The 18,637-nt window shown below is 46.9% G+C and overlaps 3 protein-coding genes across 8 annotated transcripts; 2 read left to right on the top strand and 1 right to left on the bottom strand.

Annotated features, from left to right (window-relative positions):
* Positions 1-2,812: 2,812 nt before the first annotated feature.
* Positions 2,813-7,024, bottom strand: LOC101786331. Its single transcript, XM_004966290.3, has 6 exons — positions 6,704-7,024; positions 5,981-6,034; positions 5,793-5,873; positions 3,627-3,696; positions 3,447-3,535; positions 2,813-3,230 (listed from the first exon to the last, which is right to left on the bottom strand). Exons 1-6 carry the CDS (start codon positions 6,884-6,886, stop codon positions 3,096-3,098), a joined length of 612 nt encoding a protein of 203 aa, XP_004966347.1. The 5' UTR covers positions 6,887-7,024; the 3' UTR covers positions 2,813-3,095.
* A 3,032-nt stretch (positions 7,025-10,056) lies between these two features.
* Positions 10,057-15,094, top strand: LOC101785109 (squamosa promoter-binding-like protein 12). 5 transcript variants are annotated; one of them, XM_012845056.2, is made up of 6 exons: positions 10,880-11,393; positions 11,615-12,316; positions 12,775-12,911; positions 13,428-13,697; positions 14,471-14,727; positions 14,831-15,094. In XM_012845056.2, the coding sequence occupies exons 2-6, from the start codon at positions 11,700-11,702 to the stop codon at positions 14,831-14,833; spliced, it is 1,284 nt and encodes a 427-aa protein (XP_012700510.1). In that variant the 5' UTR covers positions 10,880-11,393; positions 11,615-11,699; the 3' UTR covers positions 14,834-15,094. The 5 variants fall into 5 exon arrangements, with proteins under 5 accessions (XP_004966344.1, XP_004966345.1, XP_012700510.1 ...); XM_022826013.1 differs by having other exon boundaries at positions 14,471-14,745; XM_004966287.3 differs by lacking the exon at positions 10,880-11,393 and adding an exon at positions 10,057-10,420 and having other exon boundaries at positions 14,471-15,094.
* A 122-nt stretch (positions 15,095-15,216) lies between these two features.
* Positions 15,217-17,219, top strand: LOC101784718 (probable serine/threonine-protein kinase PBL17). Of its 2 annotated transcripts, XM_004966285.2 has the most exons (4): positions 15,217-15,604; positions 15,716-16,275; positions 16,396-16,519; positions 16,609-17,219. In XM_004966285.2, the coding sequence occupies exons 1-4, from the start codon at positions 15,250-15,252 to the stop codon at positions 16,974-16,976; spliced, it is 1,407 nt and encodes a 468-aa protein (XP_004966342.2). In that variant the 5' UTR covers positions 15,217-15,249; the 3' UTR covers positions 16,977-17,219. The 2 variants fall into 2 exon arrangements, with proteins under 2 accessions (XP_004966342.2, XP_022681747.1); XM_022826012.1 differs by having other exon boundaries at positions 15,217-16,275.
* The last annotated feature ends 1,418 nt before the right edge of the window (positions 17,220-18,637 follow it).

Raw genomic sequence — 18,637 nt, 5'->3', positions numbered from 1 at the left:
GTGGTGTGTGGAGCCGGCGGTGCGGGTGGCGGTGTGGGCCGACGGTTCGCTCGGACCAACTGCTACGCGCTGCTGAGGTAGAATTTTTTTTATTTTTAAACCTTTTAAAGATATTTTTAAAAATAACCTTCCTAACTTTATTTGTACTAGGTGGCCCTTTTGTCGCGCCGTGCCGCGCCACATGCACTGGCGCGGCAGCGCTGCCACGCTGACGCGGCAACGCAAGCCGCGCCAGCACGACGCTGACAGGGCGAGGCACTGTCACGCCACATGCTGTCGTGCCAGACTGCTTGACGCGGCAGCGTCCAATATTGATAGGCGCGCCGGCCCTTCCTCCTCCCTTCGGCGATTTGGGTGGGAAAAGTGGGGGAAATCGATCCCCGCGTCGTTGGGAAGGTATCCCTATATTTTTTTTCTTTTACCATTCCATTGGTGATTAGGTGAACTAGGTTTAGGATTTCATTTTGAAATTTTCATGATGTATAAGTTTGTTATGTAGTAATGGATGCTTATTTCATACGCAGTCAACTCTTTGCCCACAACTTAGATTTTTAAACAATATTATTGTGTTGCTAATGAACAAGTCTAATTCATCTAACATTATTGATCTATATTGCATGCCTCCAACTAAATCATTACCAAGAATTCTATCATTCATCTACGTTGCATACCTCCAACTAAATCAATCAAGCATATGTTACATTTTCTAAACATCAAATCTAGGGGTAGAACGATACCTACAAGTGCACTGCGACTCCGATCTATCAACATGAACTTCCATTGCTTCAACATTCAACATTTTACCCTAACCCAAGCTTAACGTAGTTGTTCAAATATCTACGAAATGCAATGGTAAAACAAGGAAAAAGGTAGGGGAATACCTTCCAATGACGCGGGGATTGATTCCCCCCACTTTTCCTAGCTCAAAATATAGGATTTGGGAGGGGGGATCGGGTGGCACGGCAGCCGGTGGGGAGGAGAAGGGCTAGCTCGACCGAGGGCAGCAATTGTAAGAAAGGAGGGAGAGGGAAGAAGAAACTCACGCGCTGACCTGGACGTAGCCGCTACCACGCCAGGCAGTTTGGCGTGACAAGCTTGTCGCGCCAAGTGCATGTGGCGTGGCAGCGGCTAACTGCCGTGTCACGAGGCACGACGCGACCAACAGGGTCACGCCGTGCAAATAAAGTTGGGTAGAAGTTATTTTTAAAAAATATATTAAAAAAAGTTTAAAAATAGAAAAAATCTCTGGGGTCTATCTCGGGTCGCTTTCTCCAAAAAGCCAATGGCGCGCGCGAGCAGCCACGAACCGCACGCAGCAGCGAGCTGCCGCGAACGCATCCTCTGCGCCGCCCAGCGCTCCGGCCGGCCTCATGTGGCCGTGGCAGCGCGGAGAATCCCCCGTGGCGGTGGCCAGTGGCCACGACGAGACAGCGTCGGGCCCGCGCGCGGCAGCCACGGACCAGGCCACCAGGCGCGGGGAGGAGGAGATCCATCATCCATGGGTTCATGGTGGCGCAGGCCGCCAGGCGCGACGCGATGCGTAGCAACCTCCAACCGCACACACGTCCCTACCATTGCACAGTTCGCAGTGTGAGTGGTCCCGTCGCGACGAGCGGGCCGGAACTGGACGAAGACAGGCGGGGAGGACGGGCCTCCGGCGTGGACGACGACGCCGATCGAGCTCCTCCTCCTCTGGCCACTGGCCTCCCGCGAAGCTCAAGCGTTGCCGCGCCCTCGCGGTTCGTCGCGTCGCGCCCGTGCCGCCCACCTCGCTCGCTAGTGGAGCTTGGCCGGGACCGAGAGCGACCACCACCGCGAATAATGATCCTATGAGCGATCTCCCTTTTAGTTTAGCGAGCGGTTGGCTTCGAATGACGAGGCCACATACGGCGTCGTGAGATTTCCCTTTGGATCTTTGTTACACGATCCACTTCATCCTAAGCAAAAATAGGCTAGCAAGCTCATCAGCTTCGCCTCTCGTCTCCACTGGATATGTTCTCTCGAGCAGCAGTCTAAATGGGGCCCTGTCCACGTGGGACGGGACGTCTTCCGGGGACGGCGCAACTACAGCAGAATCTCAATTTCGCCGACGACCCGCGCAGCTCGCAGGAGGGAGGGGCCCCGCGCGCGACGGCGACGCGCCGGCCGCGGCCAGCCAACCGTTCCTTCCGCCATTGCTCGGCTCGGCGTGGGTCGCCTGACCGCGACACGAGGAGTAGAATACTAATAGCCTGTGGAGTTGCTGCTGACGATGACGACGACGCTTGCTGATTAGCTTCCTGCTTTGTTTTTTAATCTGATTCTGCCAGCCCGCGTCGCCCTCCCTCCCCCACTGTCCTTGGATTTGGAACAGTGGCCACCAATGCTGCTGCTGCTGCTGCTGCTTTAGTGTCGGCCCACGCCCCCAGAGCGTCTTTCTGGTCTCTAGTGTTTTTTAAAGGGGTAAATAAAACCTCCTTTCTGTCAGTATTTGCGGCCATCTTCACTGTTCATCTGCATATGTGTGTCAGTGGATGCAGCACAACCTGTATACAGAGAGTGTTTCGAGGCCTTGTTTAGTTGGGGAATTTGGGAGGTGCCAAATTACTGTTACAGCACTGTAGCACACTGTAGCGTTTCGTTTGTATTTGTGAATTATTGTCCAAATATTGACTAATTAGGCTCAAAAGATTCGTCTCGCAAAGTACAACAAAACTGTGCAATTAGTTTTTAATTTCATCTACATTTAGTACTCTATGCATGTACCGCAAGTTTGATGTGATGGGGAATCTTCTTTTTGCATAGTCTCCCAGTATGACTGGCCCTAAGCCCATTGCATAAAGGGATTCATGGCTTAATTGATTGGACACCAAACAGGGATGCAGGTCGTTCAGTCCTGCACTTCTTCCACTCACATAACTTGGTTTCGCTCTGAAAACAAAAAAACCAGGCATACACAGTTCGTGTTCGCATGCATCTGAAGCTCAACAGCAGTACAAACACAGCCCTAAACGACGTACAGATCGACAATGCTAAACGCACACTGTAGATCTTGGTACTCCAATGCGGTCAAACATTAACATGAATAGGTGTCCCTGCTCCTTGTACCTAGCTCGCTATCTTTCTTTCAGCTCCTTCTCGAACTCGCGCAGCTTCCCCTGAATAGGTGCAAGGAAGGACTTCATGTCCTTGCAAATTTGCGCTTTGTCATCAGAAGAGAGATCCTTCTCATCGCCGAACCTTACATTTACCTGACAGAAAATCACAAGAAAAGATATCTCATGAACCACTATGAGAGGCAGCCAAAAATAAAAAACCAATCGATATGCATGTAGGTGATGGCATTTCCTGATTCAGCATATATAAGTGTGTGTTTTGTGAAATTGTTGTTTCCAAGGGATGGATCAAGTTACCCCTCAAACTCTAAGTTACATTCACAGAACTCAATGCAAAACAGTATTTTTTACCTCCAAGTCTTCAAGCTCGCCAAATGAAAACTCAGGAATCTCCAGATGACCTTTGACCTTCTTGTTTTCTTCCTTAATTAACCATTCACCTGAAAACCACCGCCACATATAATATTTCAGTAAATGAAGGCAATCTTGATGAAGATGTTAACTCAGAAATTAAAAAAAAAGCAAGATTACCTTTGAATTTCAAGCTCAGTTCATAAGTATAGCCCACTCTCTTCTTATTGCGAACCGTGACTAAGAATGCCTGCCAAATAACCCAGGTTATGGTTATCGTAGCCTATGCACTACAATTAAAGGGAAAAATTATCCAAACATACATCTGACTCCATCTAGCAATATTTGGAGACACTAGAGACTATTTCTTACTACTGCTTAAATGAAATCTCATAAGAGAAAGGTAAAGCTAAAACAACAGAAGTTACTACTCCATTAGCAAAATGTAGAAAAGAAAATAGACCTCCATAAGCCTATACACCTCTGTTGTTTGACTACGGAGAAACAAAAACGATACCATAGAGCTGAATTTAATGTCTATCTAATTCTCCATTCATTGACTAAAAAAAGGGCCAGAAAAATTGTGATCGTGATGCCGGATAAACATTTCTGTGCTTGACTTTGCTGAGCTACTAGTGATGGAAGCTAGCACATGTTTCGGTACTCATCAATTCCTGACTTCTATCTGCATTATTTCAGTGTCCACATTGGCTATCAATTACAAGTTTAAAATTCAAGTATTCGTAGTAAAATTAGTCACAAAATTACTAAATTAGTGATAATTCAAGTTGCATACTTGTTGATCCACTAGCAAGCAATTATGGTGGAAAAGTTTTCAGGAAATTAACATGAAGAGGGCGAACCCTGAGGCATGTTTAAAAATTTAAGTTAAGAAATAAAAAAAATCTCTTGCCTCACAAATAATATTCCTATTTTTTCTGTCCAATCCTTTGAAGGCTATTAACTTTATTAATATATTTCAACAGTTTCCTTGTTGATATTAAAGGACACCTTAGATCTGTATGGACCCCATAAAATTAATAAAAACATCACCTTATATCAATAGGAAAAAGTCTACATAACCCCCTAACCTATTATATGTAGACTACTTCACCCCCTGACCTATAAAACCAGGTATTTTACCCCCTCAACTTTATAAAACCAGCTACTTAACCCCTTCTACCAGTTTCACATAGTGGTTTTTCCATGACAGCGTGCTGAGGTGGACAGGGTGCTGATGTGGTTCGGCTGACAGGTGGGTCCCACATGTAAGTGGGCAGATCCAATGACACATCACACATGCGCTCTTTCCTACCCAACTCGAGCTGCCAGCCCCAGAAACGCCTGACCGCCGCCGCCGCTCTGCTTCCGTCGTCAGGCATCGGATCTGTCCTCGCCTCCCATGCTCTCGGTCTTAATCCACCTCTCGCCGTCGTCAGCTGGTGCAGCAGGTATGGCCACCGCCCACAAGCTCCGCCACAAGGCCACGCGCCCGTCGTCTTCGAGTGCACCGCTGCAGCGCTGCCGAGTACAATCGTTTTGCGGCCGGCTGCACCGACCTGCTCGGTGCCGTACTGATGAACTTCAGCCTCTACGTCTCACTCTGCACCCCCTGCCTTGTGCAGCTCCAGCACTGCCTGCCAGTTTGCCGGGCACGAGGAGGCGATCCAGAAACAGATGTGCAGAAATACAAATCAATAGATAATCTTTTTTTTTCAAAAATTTCTTTCGATAGATAATCAATTGAGAAGAAACCAATCAAACAAGATGCACGTGGAGCAAGAGAAATACAAAGAATCATGGGACTTCCCGGCTTCCCGCATCAACCAAAATCAAAATGAAATAGCATAACTAATCTTTGGAGGGAGCTCTAGACGGTCGGAGAAGAGGATGAGATGGCAGAAGGGGTGAGGGGAGCCGCTGCTCGTTGCAGCTTCAAGAGGCTGACGGAGGAACGCGGCAAGACAGATGGCCGTGGGACTAGGGAGCCGCCGCTGCGGCTGGAGCGACGGCGGACCGTCTCGGCTGCTCTGGGGAAGGAAATCGGAGGTGTAGCTGGACCTGCCCACTTACAGGTGGGACCCACCTGTCAGGCAGCCCACCTCAGCACCCCAACATAGCAAAACCACTATGTGAAACCAGCCAAGGGGGTTAAGTAAATGGTTCTGCAAAGCTGAGGGTGTAAAAATACTTGGTTTTGTAGGTCAGGGGGTGAAGTAGTCTACATACAATAGGTTGGGGGGTTATGTAGACTTTTATTAATACTAGACTGTAAGAGGTAGTCTCAACAACTGACTAACATAGCACATAAAACTTAACTGACGAAATATGGTACTAAGTACTCACATCGCCTGAGCATCTGGATACTTCATAAACAGAGGCCTTGCCAGTAGAGAATTCCAGAGGATCTAAAGACCCCAACAAATCCTGTAGTTGAGAAATGAGAAGTATGGAAAACTGCTCAGACAAAAATCCAAGAAGAAAACAGTAACGTGTGTCATCAGAATAGAAAACAATAACCGCAGAGGTCTAACCTTTATCCTACTATTGGCCCATGAATTCAGGTTCTTCTCCTCCCAGGTGCCAGCCTGCAAACAGCACAACAAAACGTAGTTGAGAACTTGAGATAAATCGCTGTCAATACCAAAATCAAGCAATTCCATAGGAGCTATCAGAACTGGGGCGAAAAGATGATCAGGCAACAGTGATTCATACTTGAACAGAGGAAACGGTGTTATATAACCAATCTTGTGGCAGGGGGCATTTATCAAATGAATTCCCGTCAAGTCGGGACTAGCCAAAGAGAAGTTCTGTATCGTGTCATCTCTAGCATTCTGCGTGTTTCAATAATTCCAATGAGTCGGCTTCTTCTTACATTTCAATAATTACATTGGGAGTTGTCATGGAGAGCAAGAACCGGCAATATGATTGATCTATAACTATATGCAGTGCTGTGGGCTGTGAGATTGTGGCATTCGTGTTTACAAACAGGATCGACCGATTTCTGGTTTGAGAGTTAGCACAGGGATACACAATTATATACCCCACCTGTCTACTGACTACTGTACTAATGTATCGAGTACCCCTTTTCTCACATAGGACAAGTCCAAAGTAAGTCAATCTAGTCAAGCTTCTGTGTCAATCCACTGACTACTGTGGCACACGAAAAGAAAAAAAAAGAAGAAAAGGAACAATTTCCCCCCCGTTTATTCATCAGCTATATGCCTATATCAAGCGAGCGGAGGTACGAAGCGGACCTGGTTCCAGACGGAGCCGAGGGTGGTGGGCGCGGGGTTTGCCGCGAGGTCGGCGGCGTCGAGCTTGCGGGGCGCGGGCAGCGGCGCGGCGTCGCCCGTCGACTCCCGCACCCAGTACCTGTACGACGTCGCCTTCTCCGCCGCAGGCTCCACCGCCGCCGCCGCCGCCGCCGTCTCCTCCATCTCTCGCGCTAGCCGCGGGGCCCGAGGCGGCGGGGAATCGCCTTTGCTCCTTTCGGCAGTTTGGTTTGGGTTGGATCGGGCGGCTTCAGGAGAGTTCGCGTCCGGTCCGCGAGACTGCAGCACTCTCCCGGTTTTGACGCTTTCAATTTTTCCTCCCGATGTCTCGGGAAGCTTCCTACCACGTGCTCCTTTTTCTTTAGAATTGCAGCGAGCCCCTCGTTCTATTCAAATTTTATCTACCTGAGCCAACTGGTTTACACTTGAGGCGGGAATTTGTTGATGCAACGCTGAACATTATTAATTTTTAGTGGAATGCTGAATATCAATCAATGAACAGAGAGTCCAGGTTTCACTTTCGAAAAACGAAATTTCTTCTTTTTTAAAAAAAAACTCTGAACACAAAAGACAAAAAAAAAATGATTCAGGTTAGACTCGGGGCTCCAGGTCTTCCAAGGCCCAAGTCACAAAAATGGCTAGAGCCCAGACCAAGGAGGAAAGCTATCTGGGTTTTCTTTAGCGGCCTAGTTCATCTTTATGGCCCATTTTGGCTTTCTTGAGTGCCCATTTCAGTACTAGTACATTCTGAAACAAAAAAAATGGAAAATTAATCTGAGGAAACAAGTTTCCTTTTACGCAACCAAACTAGTAGAATTCAACTTTCCGCTATCTATCCGCTTCCACTAAAAAAATCACGCCAAGATAGGTTGGCTTGCCTGTCACCGGCTCACGCGCGGCCATTGCTCGGTGGTCGGTGCCGGCAACTTGAACGGCCTCCCGCCGGCCGGCGGACTTTTATTTCAGCCCGCGCATTTCACTCGCTCGCTTCGCCGGCAAAGGCAACAGCGTTTTCCGGATGAAAGTGTACAGCGAGAAGTGACCTTTCCCCAACCTCATTTGTTGGTTGCTGCATCCATGTGAGGTGGTGTTTGGTTCCCTTTGCTTATTTTTAGCACGTGTCACATCGAATATTTAGATACTAATTACGGATATTAAACGTAGACTATTTACAAAACCCATTACATAAGGGGAGGCTAAACAGTGAGACGAATCTATTAAGCCTAATTAATCCATCATTAGCAAATGTTTATTGTAGCAACACATTGTCAAATCATGGACTAATTAGGCTTAATAGATTCGTCTCGCCGTTTAGCCTCCACTTATGTAATCGATTTTGTAAATAGTCTACGTTTAATACTTCGAATTAGTATCTAAACATTTGATGTGACGGGTGATTAAAAATAAGTCAGTTTTCAGCTCACGGTACTCCGAAGGCGGCGTTGCTTATGTACACGGTAGTTCAACAGTGCTGTGCTGCGGACCAGGCAGGTCCTGCTGGCTGCTGCCGATGGGGAAGAACACAACAACCACTGCAGAAAATGCAAGAGTGGAGCTAGGCCTGTGTGCATGCACTGTAGTCAGATCTGCAGTCTGCAGATCCTATCCTCGGTGCTTTACGAGGCAGCTTGCTTTCGTTTTCCTTTTTTTGTTTTTGTTGGTCTTTTTATTAGCAGGCGGTAGTGTGTGTTTTTTTTTTTGCTTATTAGCAGACGGTAGTTTTTGTTGCCTTGTTGGTCTGTTTTTGTGCCACTAGGCTAAAATCCCCTGCCAGTTCAACCAAATTTCCAACATGCCCAGGTGGATCGGGCCATGATTCGGCGGCCCATCGATTTTTCTTCCCCCCGATTTCTCTTCTTCCCTTCCAACTGTAGCAGCAGATGCAGATCGAGTGGCGGCGGGAAGCAGAGCTGGAGCGGCGGGCCGGCGGTTCACTCCTCCGCGCCAGTTGCACCACCATGCGGACCGAGCCAGACCTCCGTAATTTTCTCTGCTAATAACCTTGTGTTCCGCTTCAGGAATCTCGAGCTCGCCAAAATCCAGGGCCTGCAAACATCTAGGGTCATGTTTAGTTACTCCCAACTCCCAACTTTGACACTATGCAAAAAGAAGATTCCCCATCACATCAAACTTGCGGTACATGCATGGAGTACTAAATGTAGATGAAATTAAAAACTAATTGCACAGTTTTGTTGTACTTTACGAGACGAATCTTTTGAGCCTAATTAGTCAATATTTGGACAATAATTCACAAATACAAACGAAACGCTACAGTGTGCTACAGTGCTGTAACAGTAATTTGGCACCTCCCAAATTCCCCAACTAAACACGGCCTCGTTTTGCACTTTACTGGTTTCTGGTCGGCAACTTCCCCCTCCCACCGCGTCTATGGGGTGTTTAGATCCCGGAGTTAAAATTTAGTCCGTGTCACATCGGATATTCGGATACTAATTAGGAGAATTAAACATGAGCTAATTACAAAACTAATTGCGGAACCCCTAGGCTAAATCGCGAGACGAATCTATTAAGCCTAATTAATCCATCATTAGCGAATGTTTACTGTAGCATCATATTGTCAAATTATAGACTAATTAGGCTTAATGGATTCGTCTCGCGATTTAGCCTAGGGGTTGTAAAATTAGTTTTGTAATTAGCCTATATTTAATACTTCTAATTAGTGTTCAAACATTCGATGTGATAGGGGCTAAAATTTAGTCTGAGGATCCAGACACCATTTTGTTTGTTCAAGTATCACGTCGTCGGTCCTATCATCTTCGTTCTTCGTTCTTCGTGCGTGCCTGTGACCTGTCCCATTTCTTCCCCTTTTCTCCACGGTTTTGTTTTGATTCTTCTTTGTGCAAAATGGCGGTACAAAGCGATCTGGGTTGAAGTGAATGTCTCTTTTTGCTGGATTTTCCCCTCGCGGAACGGTTTGCTCTCTCCGCAGTTCTATTTTGATAGTGTGTTCAATGCAGAGGACCGAATTTTAGCTGAACTGATGAGCAGGGTTTGACACAAAGTTTTGATCGTTGCATCTTTTTAGCTGAAGTGATGAGCTGGGGCACTTAATTGTTTATCTTGTTTTCTTCTTGTGCTACTCATGTTTGAGAGCAAAAATTGGGGCAACTGGCCTGTCCTCGCTCCTCTTGCAGTAGAAAAATACAAGGGCCAGATTTTTTGCAGGAAAAAGCAACAGCATCGGTACTTGTTATTTCTCGTTCTTCCAAAACAAACCTCTTTTAAGCCAACCAACCAGCCGACCCTGACAGCGCGATTTCTCCCTGATCTGCCCCAATTGGAGGAGGCGACATGCGACAGTGGAATCGCTGTAGAGGATCTGACCAGGGAGGGGGATGCGACTGTGAAAGGCTGCACCTGGCCTGTGGGTGGCCAAGAGATTTCCTTCCATTCATTCATCCCACCCAACCTGCACGGCTGCACATGATCCTACTGTTGTGCGCACTGATTGAGAACAGTAGTAGCTCTGTCCTCTACCCAACCCCCCTCTGAATCTTTTTTCACAAACTGATCATGACACCAAGGATCAAACCAAACACCAGCTGCAAAGATCACCCTGGATTCCTGGAACAAAGAAAGCCTAGATCAAACATCCTCCTTTGGTAGGGGGCTGTTGGCACCCTAGAGAGGGTTTGGTAGAAAAACAGCCCCATGGCCATGGCATAGCACACCTGCAATCAGGTTCGGAATTATCACTTCCTTTCTAAATCAGATTTTTTTTATAGATTCCCCACATGCCCACTCAGATTCTTGCTCAAAAGGAATCGGCCATCTTCGGTGTTCTTTGCTTTCTTTTGAGGTGTGGAGTAGTTGAAGTAGTAGTTGTTGCCTTGTTGGGGCCTTCAGTGTAGGGCATGTGCATGGTTGCTGTGTGGGGAGGCAGCCATCCACTGGGCCTCACCCTCTTCTTGCATCTGGTGGGGTTTACCCTTATGGGAGGAGAGAGATAAGAGAAAAGGTTGCCATCTTGTGTGTGTGTGTGTCTCTTGGATCTTTGCCTCTGCGTCGTCTTGCTTTGCTTTCTCGGCCCTTTTCTTTTCTAGCTGAACTCTCATGGTTCTTGGTTTTGCACTTTAGCTCACCTAGAATTTCAGCTGAATAAAGATCCTTTCAAGCAAAGGAGGTGAGATTCTTGATTTTACATCCAGCGTTTTCCCCCCTTTTGTGTATAGAGGTAGAGTAGAAGTTCCCTTTTTTTATGGTTTGCTTCACCTTTGCTTCCCCAAAAGCAACTGGATTCGATGCAATATTGGTTCGTGTGTTGGTGGGAACAGTAAGGCTGAGCAAATAATGCAATGCTGAGGTAATTGCTATCAGAGATCGGAGGGTTTAAAGTTTAAATGGGGGTGGTTGTGATGGTGGATAGGATAGGGGCCAGCCTAGATGCGGTTAGACCTGGACGCTTTGGCCTCATAAGTTGAGGAAGGAGGGGCATGATAGAGACCTCAAAGGCCAGCTGAGAGCTCAGTTGACGACAATGGCGCTGCAGGTGCTTTAGTTACCATTCAATTGACAACCACAGTTGCTGGTTCTGCCCTGCCCGCCCAGTTGGTTGATTTCAAGCTTGTGCGGTGTTGCTGATTGGCGACAAGATTTTTCAGGAATAGACGGAGGATTTGGCTGTGTTCTTGTTTCGTCAGAAAAGGGAATTGAGGTCTCTGATCTTTTTTCCCTGTCCTATTTCCTCTAGAACTAATTTTCTGTTCTGCTGTGATTTCCTGACTAAATTAGGCGCACGTGATTCACTGTCAGGGTCTTTTAACTAAGTATATTTTTGCGAATTAAAAGTTTTAAGCGTTGAGATTTCCTCTATCTATATCTGTTTCAGTTCTGCAATTTCTCTGTGACGTTTATTCTTTCTATTCTTCCTTGCAGTGCTGCCAGCTTTCACAGACACAGGTGGTAACAGCAGTTGCGATTTTTAATTCTTCTTGGAAGGATTGAGATCTTCAGTTCTGGAATGGGTTCTTTTGGGATGAACTGGGATCAGAAGAATTCCATGGTGTGGGATTGCGAAAATCTAGCACTATCTGTCCCGAATGAAATTGTAAGGCATGGATCTGCGAATTCATCTGGTGGTACCCTCACTTCTAGCTCAGAGCTAGGGCATGGTTCATCCAAGAGCTCCATTTCGGGATCCATTGATTCACCGTTTGGAGTAGGGAACAGCATAGAGTTCAATTTCGCTGCTGTTGAAAGGCATGTTAAGGACATGGGTAAGAATGGCAGAGTTGACGACTCGAGAACTTCTCCATCATCAATGATAGCGTTCAGCCATGGGGAGCCATCAATCAGCCTGAAGCTTGGAAAAAGGGCTTACGTTGAAAGTGTCTGTGGAAGACAGGATAACAAGAGTTCTGCACCTTCAACTGTGACTTCTGCATCGACTGTTGTCAAGAAGACCAAGGTATCTCATCAGAATGCGAAAAACTCATACTGTCAGGTCGAAGGTTGCAAAGTTGATCTGTCTTCTGCTAAAGCTTACCATCGCAAACACAAAGTCTGTGAAGATCATGCTAAAGCTCCCAAGGTGGTTGTTGCTGGTCTAGAGCGCCGTTTTTGCCAACAGTGTAGCCGGTGAGATGCCCTTGCCTTTAAAATGAGTGCATTTTCATTTCTATGGCATTCCTTTTGTATATCACTTTTTTTTTGGCATCCTTAATGAGAGAAGGATGGAGCTTCAAAAATGTGACCAGCTGAAAGAAATACCACCCACTTTAGTTGTAGAATCAAATGAACCACTACTACACCAGATAATGGTCAATTATTTTGCATGACTGAGCCTTTCATGATATTTGCGATGTTTATTTATCCTTTGCTGATCAAGATACACAGGAACACTATAGTGAAACGAATAGTGAAGAAAATTGGCATTTCCTTTTGTTTCTGGCACTAGTTTGTTATTGATGTGTAAGTGGACTGTTGATAGAATATCTTGAAAAAAAGGGAAATTTCAGATGAGCAATTATAACAAACGTTTACAGATTGACCTTTTAGTGACTCCTCTTTTTTCTTTAACCCTTCACTGTCTGTAGGTTTCATGGTTTAGCAGAGTTTGACCAGAACAAAAGAAGCTGTCGTAGGCGTCTTACTCATCATAACGCACGAAGGAGGAAACCTCAGACAGATACGATTTCATTCAATTCATCACGGCTTTCGACAATGTTTTATGGTAGTCCTGAACTCTCAAAACACTACCCATGCTGATCAGCTACATATCACTCATTCAGTACACATTTACTTTTTTTTGTGTGGGACCCTGTTTTTGAACCTTATATGTTAGTAGAACAACACTTTCTATTGGTGTCAAATGACTAATCTACTATTTTAACTTGTTCTGTCCATAACTTCAAATTTGACCGATAGTGTCTGCCCGATTCAAATTGATAAGGTGAATGCAAATCCTTTAACCAAATTTATATTTGTGAATAGGATGCTGATATTGTTGTAAGCATTATAAATATGCATTGGTTCGGTTCTCCGCAGATGCATATTTATGGAGTTAGTTAGTGACTCAGCCCAACTTCATGACACTTTTTGTAACCACAATCATAGAACGTGCAACTTCTCTTTTAGTGGGGGGATTACTATTAGGAAGTTCTTGTTAAATTATCAGCAAGTTCTTGTTTTCACTCTAGATGTATTTTTGCTTGTTTAGTCTTAGTGCTGATATTGTTTGCATTTGCAGACACAAGCCAGCAGACAAATCTTTTCTTTAGCCAACCTCTCTTTAGCCAAGTGAGAAGCAATGCACTTTCTTCATGGGATAACTTGGGAGGCTTCAAATTTGTGGAAACAAAACATATGTCGATGCATCCAATGAAAACAGTAGGCCTTGATGAGTTGCCTTTCTCAAACCTCCAGATATCAACTAGTGTTGCGGCTCAAACTGCACGCCATCATAATTTCGATGGGCTCATGCCAGTCAAGGGAACCAACACAAAGGTCCTCAATCAAGGTACTTTGCTAATCTACTGCTTTTAGATGTATTACTGATCTCCAGTTAGAAATGCTTTTAGGTGTTTCAGAATAGGTTATCTACACTACTGTCGTACCTCTTAGCAGTTTTTTCCTTCAGTGCATTTGTGACAGCATTTTATTCTTTGTCGCTCCATTTTGGATAACAACATTCCAGTTGTGCATTTATTACAATTTGATGATTTGTTGCTAGCTAATCAAATTATTGTCCATGATATTTTTGTTAAGCAAATGTTCTGTGTTGTGAAGACCCAAAAATTTGCTAATCCATTATACCCTTTTCATGTATCTGCACAATTGATTGTTTTCCTGAATCCTGAGGCTACCGTCTAGAGAAGGACAGTAAAACACCAAGCCTCTCCTGCTAGTTTAGAAACTTGCTGGATCATGCGTGTAGGTGTAGCATAGGAGCCATAATATTCCAATCTGAACTCTTCTAGTTTTGTCTGGAGGTTTTCACCACAAAAAAAGGCATCAAAGTGCAAATGCCAAACAGCTCTGCCCTGATACTATGACCTGTATTAGAAGTTTTAGCTAGCTTGGTACCATCTGAAGTTCTGACACCCTGGTTCCTAGGTCCCAGAGAAAAGATTCAATGTTACCTGAGTGTGACTGAACCCTGTTCCATCTTCCATGGAAGTCTTACATTACAGTGCCATCGACTGAAGCTCTACTCTCATGATCAACCTCATTTCTAGTATAACATTTCTATTTATGGGACTGATGTTACATTTTGTATCTGCTGAATTTCAGGTGTGGAAGCCTCCACGGCCGCTTCCAACTCAAATGGAGCCCCAGAACTTGGGCGTGCTCTCTCTCTTCTGTCAGACGGTTCTTGGGGTTCAAGTTCAACCGTCATCCAGCAGCATAATTCTCATGTGCACACTGGTGCGATGCCGCCCCTTGGCACTATTGCTGTTTCCAACCCTGTCACGAATCATCTGGATCCGTCCCCGGGAGGGTTCTGGCATGACGACCCTGCCACGCTCGATGGAACTCTGCAGATTCAGGCATCCACTCACCTCTGAGTATGCATGATTGAATGCACTGAAGCTGCATACTTGAACACTTGGCTACTGATCCTCTTAAATCATCTGCGATTTGGTTTGTCAGTGACAGGCTCTTTGCATTGTTTCATCCCACAACTGGAGGCAGGAGGCATTTGGTGAAGCGAGGCACTGAAGTTTCATAGGAGTTAGGCATTTTGGGTCCATTGGTGTGGCTACCTGAACCTTTTTCCAGTTTGCAATAAGCACCGGTGTGGCTACTGGCTGCCTGGTCTGTTCTAAGCAAATTCATGTTTGATCTCACTGCTTGTTTTGGAATCAGACATGATCTGAAGCATTTAACCGGAAAACACATAACCCGGCCTGTTTATCTGGATGGTTCTGTGACAGCAGATGCAGTGTTGTGCTGTATGCCCACTGGTGCAGTTTGGCGCGAAGGCTTTTGCCGTTGGCGCGCCGCGTCCGGCCGGTCTGCCGCGCGTGCTTCTCTGCATGATTTGGTCGCGTTGCGCGCCAAATTAAGGCATGCGGCAGGCGAGCCGGGCTGGCCACCCCCAAAAGCTCGGGGCGCCGCCCCTCCGACCATTCCTCCCGTCGCCTCCCCCCCCTGCCTATTCATCTCTCCCAGCTCGACCGGCCTCCCCCCCCTCGTTCCGGCCGCGAGCACCATCATATTTATATCTCTCCCCGGCGCGTGGTCGGAGGCTGCCGTCGGTCGGCCGCCCCCGCACCACCGCCGCCGGCCGCTGGAGAGGTAACTACAAAAAGGCAACCTGGATGGCCAACCTGTTGCCGCTTATCCGGAGAATGAATCGGTGGTGGATCCTCCCTAGCTGCGGCGACATCCGGCCGTCGCGGCCAGCATCGTCCCGCCGTCGAGGTGAGCAAATGATCATACCACATTTATATATATATATATATATGTATGTATCGACCTCGACTTGGATCTCAAGCGTGCCATACGTGAGCTCGATGCGTCCTCGTCGGGCAGATGCCGAGACGCCGAGGTCCCCTCCGAAGCTGAGGAAGACGGTATCGGAGGGGATGCTGGCGGTGCCCAAGGACGTGGAGGAGTTCCGGACGATGTCGGCGTACGGGTTCCTGAAGCTCTTCACCTACGACGACCTGAGGCTGGCGACCGGCGACTTCGACCCCGGGCGGATCGTCGGCGAGGGCGGCTTCGGCGTCGTCTACCGAGGGTTTATCCACGGCGCGGTGGGCAAGGAGGTCGCCGTCAAGGAGCTCAACCCGGAGGGCCTCCAGGGGGACAGGGAGTGGCTGACGGAGGTGAGCTACCTGGGGCAGTACAGCCACCCCAACCTGGTGGAGCTCATCGGCTACTGCTGCGAGGACGACCACCGGCTGCTGGTGTACGAGTTCATGGCCAAGGGCAGCCTCGAGAACCACCTGTTCCGGCGAGCCTGCACCCTGTCGTGGACCACGCGGGTGGCCATCGCGCTCGACGTCGCCAGGGGCCTCGCCTTCCTCCATGGCGCCGAGCGGCCCATCATCTACCGCGACTTCAAGACCTCCAACATCCTGCTCGACGCGGTTCGTTCGTTCGCCGATCATGTCATCGGCGGCGGCCAATTCATCGCTCGTCCGCACGGCGGCGGCCATCGTCGGAATCATCGAAATTTATCTCTCGTGTTCTTTTTGGCTGCATTGCAGGAATTCAACGCCAAGCTGTCGGATTTCGGGCTCGCCAAGGAGGGGCCGATGGGCGGCAAGACGCACGTGTCGACCAGGGTCATGGGCACCTACGGCTACGCCGCGCCGGAGTACATGGCCACCGGTAGGTACCCCTCACGCCGCCGTCCGTACTCGTCCGCGGCCGTCGCAGGAGTACTCACTGACGCCGCCGCCGGGCGCATGTGCGTGCAGGGCACCTGACGGTGATGAGCGACGTGTACGGCTTCGGCGTGGTGCTGCTGGAGATGCTGGTGGGGCGGCGCGCCGTGGAGCCGAGCCGCGCTGGTGCCCGCGAGGGCAGCCTGGTGGACTGGGCGCGGCCCATCCTTATCCGGCCCAAGAAGCTGGAGCGGATCCTGGACCGGCGGATGGGGGGCCCGGCGCCGCGGGGGCTGGACCGCGTGGCCCGCCTCGCGTACGACTGCCTCAGCCAGAACCCCAAGGTCCGGCCCGCCATGGCCAGGGTCGTCATCACGCTCGAGGCCGTGCTCGCCGCCGGCGCTAACGACGACGACGACGACGAAGAAGGCACCGCCGCCGCCGACGCCCCGCCTCCGTGAGGCTGGCCAAGAGCTCGGTCGTATCATAGGTAGTAGGGAATGAACAAAGGCACAAATCACATTTTGGTTGAAACAATGGCGGTATTCCAAGAAGTGAAACGAACGAAGTTTGTAAAAACTGTGGTTAACATTACAGGCGGAGCTTTTGCGTGGTTCAAACACTTTGTGCTGCAACTTGTCGACGGTGACGAGTGTTGTTCTAAGTGCCTGTTTGGTCAAGGGAATAAAGTTTAATTCATGTCACATCGAAGTTTAGATACTAATTAGAAGTATTAAATATAAGTTAATTATAAAATCAATTGCATAAATCTCTACCTAATATTAACTAGCAAATATGCCTGTGCGTTGCTACAGTAACTAACATTTTTTATTTCCATCACTAAATTTTTATTCCACTTATTGGGTGTCCACACATTTAGTATGACCTTTCTGGAGAATTAATTCATTAAGCACTGAGGTAGATGTTCAGGAGGAGAAAAAAACTCATTTGATAACTCAGCTAAAACTTCATACTTAAAGCTCCAAGATAATGCCATTATTGAAGTTGGAGAATAAACCAATTCATTTATGGGTCAATTAAACCGATCCAGTTACTTCATACTTAAAGCTTCAAGATAATGCCATTATTGAAGCTGGAGAGTAAACTAATTCATTTATGGGTCAATTAAACCGATCCAGTTACTTCATACTTAAAGCTCCAAGATAATGCCATTATTGAAGTTGGAGAAGCTGTGTCTACAAATATCTTGTTTCTTTTTCTTTATAGAGTGCACATGCAGATGTCATATTCGCAAGGATTCTATGGGTGTTTGGATACGAGGTGCTAAACTTTAGCAGGGTCATATCGGATGTTCGGATGCTAATTAAGAGGACTAAACATGAGCTAATTACAAAACTAATTGCACAGATGGAGTCCGATTCGCGAGACGAATCTATTAAGGCTAATTAATCCATCATTAGCAAATGGTTACTGTAGCACTACATTGTCAAATCATGGACTAATTAGGTTTAATAGATTCGTCTCGCGAATTAGACTTCATCTGTGCAATTAGTTTTGTAATTAGACTATGTTTAATACTTCTAATTAGTATCCAAACATATGATATGACAGGTGCTAAAGTTTAGCGGGGGTATCCAAACACCCCATGAGGATGGTTACTACTGTAATAGTGAAGTTGTGTATATCAATATCTAAATTTGATTACTCTGAGTTGATGCCTACTGCGCATCAGTGCAAGTAGTTTTCTGTGATAGGGTTTGTGAAAACGAAGTTTTGTTTTGTTCTTTTCATTCCTTCTCCACCTTTTCTACAGAGTACTTATGGGTGTACATGGGATTTCAGTTTCCTCCTGGTGAGTTGTAATCCTTTGCAAACAGATGAGCTGCAATTTTTGAATGCGGGCCTGCTACATTGGTACACATAAAGAGATAATTGATTCCTCATGATTAATGATTTGTTCAGTACCGGGCATTAATGCTTTGTTCAGTACCGTGCATTCAAAAGCTTGCTTTTGGAAATCTTTCTGATAGGTCGGTTCACGGGCTATTTAATTGGCCTGATGGATGATAACATGTTAAACTGGGTAGTTTTTTTATCTAACTCATAGATTTTTTTATTTCATTTTGGCGATTAACCCAGCTATAAATTTTGCAGCCTTTTA

Source organism: Setaria italica, chromosome IV (genome assembly GCF_000263155.2).
Source record: "Setaria italica strain Yugu1 chromosome IV, Setaria_italica_v2.0, whole genome shotgun sequence".
Taxonomy (NCBI): domain Eukaryota; kingdom Viridiplantae; phylum Streptophyta; class Magnoliopsida; order Poales; family Poaceae; genus Setaria; species Setaria italica.
The sequence above is the reverse complement of the archived record's forward strand: the minus strand, read 5'-3'. Positions and strand labels throughout refer to the sequence as shown.